This window comes from Netta rufina (genome assembly GCF_964035555.1).
Source record: "Netta rufina genome assembly, chromosome: 1".
Taxonomy (NCBI): domain Eukaryota; kingdom Metazoa; phylum Chordata; class Aves; order Anseriformes; family Anatidae; genus Netta; species Netta rufina.
In genome coordinates this window covers 45,962,182-45,971,187 of record NC_140123.1, presented here as the reverse complement: position 1 = coordinate 45,971,187, position 9,006 = coordinate 45,962,182, and the positions used below count along the sequence as shown (strand labels likewise).

The 9,006-nt window shown below is 34.7% G+C and overlaps 1 protein-coding gene across 2 annotated transcripts in view; it reads right to left on the bottom strand.

Annotated features, from left to right (window-relative positions):
- Positions 1-568: 568 nt before the first annotated feature.
- NDFIP2 (Nedd4 family interacting protein 2) overlaps positions 569-9,006 on the bottom strand; it is a 47,322-nt gene continuing 38,884 nt past the window's right edge. For both annotated transcript variants that reach the window (XM_084302066.1, XM_084302065.1), the window contains 3 exons: positions 8,121-8,187; positions 4,206-4,311; positions 569-2,359 (listed from right to left, as the gene is read on the bottom strand). In XM_084302066.1, coding sequence (XP_084158192.1) covers positions 4,208-4,311; positions 8,121-8,187 — 171 coding nt within the window. In that variant the 3' untranslated portion in view covers positions 569-2,359; positions 4,206-4,207. The remainder of the gene's footprint in view (positions 2,360-4,205; positions 4,312-8,120; positions 8,188-9,006) is intronic.

The window sequence follows — 9,006 nt, the reverse complement described above, 5'->3', positions numbered from 1 at the left end:
AACTGTGTCCCAATTCCCTTCCTCCTGCTGATGAGATTTCAGGCTACCAAACTGCTGCATCAACTAAACAGGATTAGATAACGTGTACATTTTTAACCCTACATATTGTTTGTCCAAAGGAGAATTTTTGCAAGCTAGTCCAGCAAACAAATAAAAAATAAATAAAGAGGGGGGCAAAAAAAAAAAAAAAACCACCAACAACTGAGTATCTGTAGGAAGCTTTCTGTAAAAATATAGTAGAGCAAACAAAAAAAAAAATCAGTCAGAAGACTGCTATTTAATTTAGGAAAATTGATACAGATGGAAAATAGTACTAGCTGACACTGGTAAACATAGAAAAGGAATCGATACTGCATGCTTTGCACAGTTGCATTAACTCATTAAAAGAAATGTTCTTACAGTACTGTTGCCATAAAGCACAAGATGAAAAGGAGAAGAGCAGAGAAGAGAGATTAGTACTTATTTTGCCAACTAATTTGTCTGTAATGCCAGAAGTACTGCAGTGTGCAATTTTCAATGTGAAACCCACCTCCACAGCCAAAACAAAAAGCCTAAGTCTTAATTAGCAAAACAAAGCAATGTTTTATTATCTCCATTTCTTTTTCATAAGGACAATGAATGCAAAAGAACACAGAAACAAACAGCTAAGTTTAGAAGGAACTTCCAATCAGATATTGAAGATAACACAATTTTATTTTCCATAAAAAGCTGGGAAGTGAAGGTGCCCCTAAAGTTTTAGTCACTTTCAGTACCTCTGAAAGTTTAAGAAAATTAATAATGTAACCAGTTTACATACGCATTTTTAACATTCATTATAGATACAAAATTGAATACAGCACTAGCTTAAAACAACATAAACCTCATTCTTAATGTTAGTAATAAAAGGCAAAATTCTAATACAAAAAGAAAAACTGGAGGAAAGTATTTGTAATTTTTCCCCAAAGGTGCAACCAATGTATTTTGCAACTGAGATTCCAGTTGTACAAAGGACTGAGAGATGTGTTCTCCTACTTAGGTAGACGCATAAACCATTAAACATTAAAGGAAATCAAATGTGCATGAACACTAGAGAGTACCCCTTAAAAGAGATGATATTTATAGGAAAGTAATGGTATAACTTAAATGAATACTGAGAGAAGTGCAACACACTTTTTCCAATTTCAGAGCTTTAAAAGTAAGATTTCCTTCATAGGCTATTTCCAAGGTTTAGCTTAAATTAGTTTATTCTTATGAGATAGAGTATTTATTCTAAACAAGCATTCTAAGACAGCTTTTTTTTTTTTTTTTCATTATACCCTAAGAGTGGGTGTTGAGTTTATATTAAACTGGAGACTTCTTAAACAGATCCACTGTTATAAGTCAGGGGATACATTTGCAATACTCTGTTTCAGGAACAAAGGTGCACACACAAGGATCTAACTGCATAACCAAGGGCTACAGATGCAAGGCTGTCCATCCCTGCTAACATGAACTCCATCTTTTAATAGGATCGTGCATAAGAATAAGGGCTTTCAGGATCAAGCCCAAAACAGATAATAAAAATCCATGTGAGTAAAGTTGTGACAAGACAAACTATTCAATGCTTTTACCTCCAAAATTACATCTAACAATAATTATACCCTTAACGGCCAAATTAACAAGAAAATATGTAGTCATATGAAGATTAAACATAATTTGGAGAACATGCTGTTGCAAAATATATTTTGCTGTAATTCCCAAGAAGCAACTCAAACAGTAATTTATGCAGAATTATTTACAGGGGACTCAACATGGAGCATCAGCTTTAAGTAAAACAGTATACTGGTTTGAATTTGATAAAATATTGATGAATACAAATTTGTGACACCAAGGAACGCTGGGTTTTAGTAAATTTAACAAAAAAGTTCTACATAATTATATAATTAGATGAATCTAAAATATAGAAAAAACTGCCTGAACTGGTTAATCTGAATCATTTAATGCATTTCATTTTACTCAAACTTCAGGTCAACAAGTCAGTGGTACACACGTGCTGTGAAACAAGTTACCACTTACATCTGTCAGATACAACAATCACAGATTAACCAAATCTGACTGTACCTAATCTATACTAACAGATGGTTTGTTCTTACTTCAGCACTATCTTTTTAATAAGCACATATGCAAATGTGCTGAAATAAAAGGCAGCAGTTATAAATATTTACTAGAATGACCACAGTGGGCACTTGAGCATAAGCCATCCTGTCATTCATTTTTGAAGCTGTATCTTCACTAATTTGTCTTCTGTTTTTAGTAGTCTTCTATCCTATTAACTTGGAGGGTTACAGATCATCTGGAAATTTCACACTGGTATAGGAAAGGAATGTCTGTTCGATGCAGTCTGAAGATAAAGAAAGAACCATACTTCAGTTCATTGGAGTGATTAACCATAAAGCAACACTACTAAATGATGTTAAATGTAGAAGCAGCAAAGAACAGCCTTCCCCCACCCATGTTAGGATGGCACAAAGTGAAAATTTACTATTATTTTGTCAAAGCTACATTTCCTAACACCAACCTCAGAATATTTTATGATTTTAGAGTTAACATTTGTTATTTATTAAGAGTAATAGACATTGTGCAGGAAGTTAACAGGCTACTTAAGATAAAGGCCATTGAAGTGTGATAGCAATTAATTTGAACTTCTCGTTTCAATACTTAAGACACTTCAACAAATAGTATTTAGGTGTCCAGCTCTCTAAGGAAACTCCATACCCTTATCACCTCGTACATCCCGGTGGTGAGAAATGCTTATAGCTAAAAGAAGCCATTGAAGTCAGGTAGGACAATTCATTAACATCACTCAATACTGACTAAGGCCTTACTGTTTTGCCCTAAAACAGATTTTAAATAGCAGGAGAATAAAGAATCACAGACCATGTTTTCTGCACTCTCATTCTTCTCTACAAGGTACAATTTTCAAATACCGCTTAGTCCTCATGATTTTTTAGTGTTTTTACACTTCATTATACTGCAAGCTAATGGATATACAGATGTTTTCATACAGTCTCTATTCTATGAATTTCAGCATTCTGAAAGGGTTACCATATTACTAATAAAGTGAGAGACATGTTACTCTTACAAAAAGGAAATGCTGCCATACAGGTGCCATTTTAGGTTGATTACTAAAATGCAATATACTATTATTTACGTTCAACTTACACATAGCTTTGACAAAACGACACATTAAAAATATGTCACAATAACATTAACAGGTTCATTCCATGATCAAGAACAATTACTTATCATTGCTGGTTTTATATGTATCTCACTGTCTTATATAAAAGGAATCATCTTTTCTAGGCAAACACCGTTTCAGTGTTTTTCAGACTTCCAACAACGTGTTATTGGTTACCTCATATTGATCCTGTGTCCAATCTTGCAAAAAAGTTAAGAAAGTCTGCTTTATTACAAACAACACTGCTTCACAGTTAAGTCAAAGGACGGCATTTAAAACATTTTAAGTAAAATGCAGAGCAGTGAAGATGCTACATTACTTATTTCTGGACTTAAATTTAACTCATCGTGCAGTTTAGGTTAAGAAGTTAAACACAAATGGAGACCTCGAGTTTAAGATACATAGAAGTCCAATAGGTCCACCTAATGGATAAAACATTTTTAAAAAAGTGGATATGTGCCAGACTGATTAGTCAGCTACCTGAAGGATATATAAAGCACATTGTTGCATACACAATAATCATCTTTGTACAAGACTATCTTAAGCCAGTCATGTAAAGAGAGGCAATACTTATCTACTGTTTGCATGTTCAGACCCATGTCAATCAAATTTAATATGCAGGCAGGTTGGTGATTCCTAGCACACTGACAACAGTTGACTATTAAAGCCAGTTTTCCTACACAAAGTACAGTATCCTGACAGGATTCTTGCATAGGATAAACAACCAGTTCTGCTTTGTTTTTGTTACTGAACATTAGTTCCAGGGAGGACATGGGGCAGCAATGAGGACATATTGTTTATTTTCAAATTTAATGATTTCAAGAGTCTTAAGACAGTCTCAAGTACATGTAGAACATATGCAACATTCATGACAGATGTTGAAAAATCATGCAACAGCAATATGTTCTTGATGTGTGACTCAAGTTTGATTTTTTTTTCTTTATTGAAAGTATTGTTTTCTTCTTAGTTTGCCTAGGAGAATCTCATCTCAATACTTAAAATTGCTTACCTTTAGTACAAGAAAAAAAATCTTGTTCTGTGAGCAGCTGCCATGCTTTCAGACATATTTCTAACTTTAAGATAATTGACAAAGCCTCGAAAGAACAGGAGAAGTCCTGGAAGTGTAGAAAATGCACAGAATTAATTATATCAACCTAAAGTACCCTACAAATTCTTAAGATTATTTAAAAATTCAGATTTTATAAAAACAGTGAGATCTTTACGCATCACTCACAAATTTAACAAGCAAGTCTTCCACTTTGATCTTGTGTGATATAAGAATATATCATTACGGAAGCCTTTTCTAAAATTTTGCACTCATTCTCCGTTTACATACCATCTGCTAAAAAGACATGAAAAAAAAAAAAAGGAAAAAAAAGAAAAAAGAGATATGTTCCACATTATCTCCAAACATGCTTTGGAAATGTTTAAGATTAAAAATGTACTGCTAGTCAAGAGAAAAGAAGAAACAAGTCAGTACAAATTGTTCTAGCAACAAGCCAACGATAAATTATAGGAGATTACAACTTGAGATTTAACCATCCAGGAATATGCACCTGACCAAGAGGAGAAAGAAGAGCAGTCAGTTCAAAGAAAGTTACTCAACTTGTGTTATGATTTATTTGTTAACTGCACAATTTAAATTATTTTTAAATGTTTAAATTTAGCCGCATTTGAAATAATATCTCTGCTCTAATAATAAGAGAAGAGATAAAGAATTGTCACACAACTTACAGATGTAACAGTGGAAATAACTAACATATGATGTTTTGTTTGTTTTTTTTTTTTTAAACCAACACAGATTCACACACTGGACACTTCAGCAAACAAACCCAGAAAAACACGCTGTTGTATAATGAACAGCTCTCTTTGCTCCATTCTCTGCTAAGTAGACTCCAACAGATTATTTTACCAGATTATTTTACCTCCGTCAGATTTTCCCTGATCCAACAGATGAATTTGCCCAAAATGTTGGGGTTGAAATCTGAATTATACATAAAACAGAGAAGCAGAAATCTGGAGAGCAATTCATCCTAGAATAGGTTGTACTCTCTAAGCAGGTCCCTGTTTTTTTTTCCCCACAGTTGAGCAAGGGCCTACTGCCAGTGGTTCAGACAGAAAAAAAAAACAACAATTTTTAAAGGTCCAGGGCAGGGCAGATGAAGAAACTAGGGTGTTTCCCTTAACCATAAATGTCATGCTATTCATTTGAGAGCTCATTTTTGATTTTGACATGCATCAAAAAATATGGTATTGTTAAATATTTTCAAAGTTTATGGAAAAAAGAGACCGCTAACATTTTTTTTTATTATCTGAGATGTTGGTACATTAAATCCTTGTACTTTCTTACAGTGCATCTGGTGTTTGCTCATAAGACAACACTCTGGATAAGATCAATACTCAGTTGAGTTGAATCCACCAGGAAAAGTCTTTGGTTAGCTTAGCTATGCACCTCGGTGTTTAAAAAACAAGCTGACCACAAACAGAAATTTAAGTTTATCATAAATACATCTGAACTAGATAACCCAATTCCACATGTAGAATTATTATACAGGGATTGGGTTCATTTATATGCTTAAATGAACATGTAGGTTCCTTTAAGATATATACACATATGTACTGAGATTCCAGAAGTTCAAATGAAAATCCAAACAAAAGTTAACAAATTTAGCAAAGGATTACATCCTGTTCTCTTACATCTTAATAAACAATCTCTATGGTTACTCTGGTATTTTGCTATGTGATGCACTTTTTCTTCCTGCTGTCCCTGCTGAGACCCTGACTGTTTCCTATGCTCATTTATTTTGTAAAATAGAAATTGGCAAGCAAAAAGCATTTACTTTTTTTGCTTCTTTAAACCCAAGTCTCCATAGGACACACACCGAAGAATAAAAAAAAAATCCAGATAATGCTCTGCTAACTTTGACCTACAACAGATACATTTATGTGATTAAGCTGAATTCTGCATGGAGAATAATGTAGTAGGATCTGGATCAAAAGTCTTCTACCAAAGCTGCTACACCAACATTATCAGAGATAGCCCTACAATCAACCGAAAAGCAGCTGAAACAGCAAAAGGTGGACAGGAAGATTTTCAGGTGCCTGAAAGTATATTTTCTGCATTACACGTGCTGGGAAAACAGTCCAAGTTCAACCCATACTTTTATATTTCACTGTTTAATGGAGGAGGGAAAAAAAATACACCACAGAAAAAAAACACTTTCCATTGTGTTCCTCAAAAAGAAACATTGGCTAACATTTAAATTTTAAAATGAGAATTGTCTCTCTCTCCAATTTGTTCACTGTGCATGACAGGTCTTTGGAAGTTGACCATTTCACATTTCCATGAAGTGTGAGCAAATTTTTCCAGACTTTAAATGAAGTGAAGGGAACATAAACAGATAGGTGAACACCAGAAGAGAGAAAAAGATAGCAGTACATGAGCTCAAGTATGTCAAAGGATCATCCAAAAGAAAGACTCCAGTTTATTCACTATGAAAAAGACATAGGATATACTACTTCGCATGTTATGATTGGGAAGTTATCTGAAACAATGAAATACAGACTTGGTTGGCAGAACTCCCATGACTTGATAATAGTCCTTCATTTCCTACTAAGTAGGTCTATGGGGGTAAATCCTCCTGTAGTGTTCCAAACTGCTGTTGGTCTATGTCATACAAAATGTTTGTAAGACAAGGGAATGCTAACTGCTGGATACATACAGCGCCTTTTATTGCAAGCTTTGTGAGGTTAAGAAAAAAAGTCTTCTAACAGTTCAGGCTGAAAATAAGGCTTTCCTAAATCTAAGTGATCTGGCTTCTGAATGTGAAAAGTCCTGTGAAAGACTAGTAAAAAGAACTACAAATGCACAACTTTTTCTATATGCCTCAAGTAGCCAACAGTAGAGCAAGCTATTAAGAAATCTGATGAATACTCTTAAACTGTATTGAAAGAAGGATATGGAAAACTTTTTTTTTTATTATTATTATTTAGGATTTTTGGCATTTATTGTGAAACAAATAAATCAGAAACAGTCAGAATCTCTCTCTCAAAAAAAATTACTCAACATTTTACTCCAACATTTGTTGTAAGCCCGCAGCAGAACTGACTCAAAGGGAAGACTGCCATCTACTGAATCAGCAGCAGCTTACAGTTCCCAGAGCAAAAAAATAAAATGGATAGCAGCATTCACTCCTGTAAAAGCATGTCACTCCAGACTTCACATTCAAATCACAAAATCCATAGTAAGAAAAAAATTATAATGGCTGGTGTTTGAAATATCAAAATTAAAAACAGACAGAAAGACAGAACTTGATGTGTATAAAATTTTGAACACAGGCATGCAGACCTCTTCAGAAAAAGCTGACGTCATGGAAGCACTGTGATCAGAAAGCATGAAGCCATTCTCTTGTCTGACTGAGTAACTACTGATGCAGCATGCATTTCAAAGGAGTAGAAAAGGACATTTAATGACCTGTGTACAAGACAACTGACTCCACCTTCCTAGGATCAGTCACATTTCATAAAATTTAAAACTTGACATACAAGCATATATATGTAAGTACCTGGTATCACTTACTTTCACTGCGTTCTCTGCATAAAGCCTAGAGGTTTTGTTACACAATTCTGCACCCTTAGATGAGCACGAGCAGATTAAAAAGCACAAGCTACAAGTCTCAGGTATGTACATAATTACAAATGTAGAATAACATTTTGAGTTGGATGTTATTTGAATAGTCTGCAGTCCACACAGTAACACTACGGTAATAACCTGGTGAACACTACAGAAATAAGAACAGCATACAAAACTATCAACAGCAAAAGAAAAACATATAGCTAAACACCTTACAGAACTCTAGCTACAAGGACATGATATACCTTTCAGTACTTCATCAAAACAGAAATGTTTTCCATTGCCACTTACCAAGTACAAGGAATATCCACCAAAGCCAGTACTGTCCATTGAAATATCCAGTAAAGTAATCTGAAAACTGGAATTCATACAGAAGACTTAGCTGTAGCAAGAAAGATGACTAAGACACATTTAATGCTTTATGCAAATACAGGAAGCTGAGGAAAAACTAAATATATATATACTGTATTTTCCTAAGATAGAAAACTGGTATTTGTGCCATAGTTTACCATACAAATAACACTTCCAGTACCAGGTGGTCTTTGGCAAAGTTATTTCAAAAGCTCTGAGATATATATACATGTATATATACATGTAAATACATGTACATTGCATATACTACTTGCCAGAATCATCTGACATTTTCTGTTATAATGAATCACCACTGTCAATTTCCTACCCCCCACCCAATGCCTGCTGTCCTGAACACATTACGGCAGCCTGCTGCTTTAGATATTAACACCAAAAGCCACATTAGTTTAATCTTATCAGACAGGGATGTTCTGCTGACCCCTCAAAAGAAGAGCTTTTGACCTTCTGTATACCCCCTACTGTTAATCGCTGCCAAGAATACCAGCCCCATAAAGACCCCCAACTCATTAAAGTCTTTTCATTTTCAAACCAGCATTCAGTTCCCAGCAGTGAGCTGAACGCAACTAAATGAACCTTGAAGAGGCATTTCAACTGTTCCTGTTAGTGACCATGGTAGACAGTTTTGTCCTCTCTGATGTGGGAGGCAGCTGGAAGGCAGGGTGTGATGGTATTGGAGACAGGTATCTTTGCCTTTACCAGACTCCAGACTGCATGCTTCACTGATAAAAAAGGCTAATCAAATGTCTCCAAAACTCACACAAGAAGTAGGAATGAGGAGATGTGTGAAAAGTTGCCAGAAGGAATA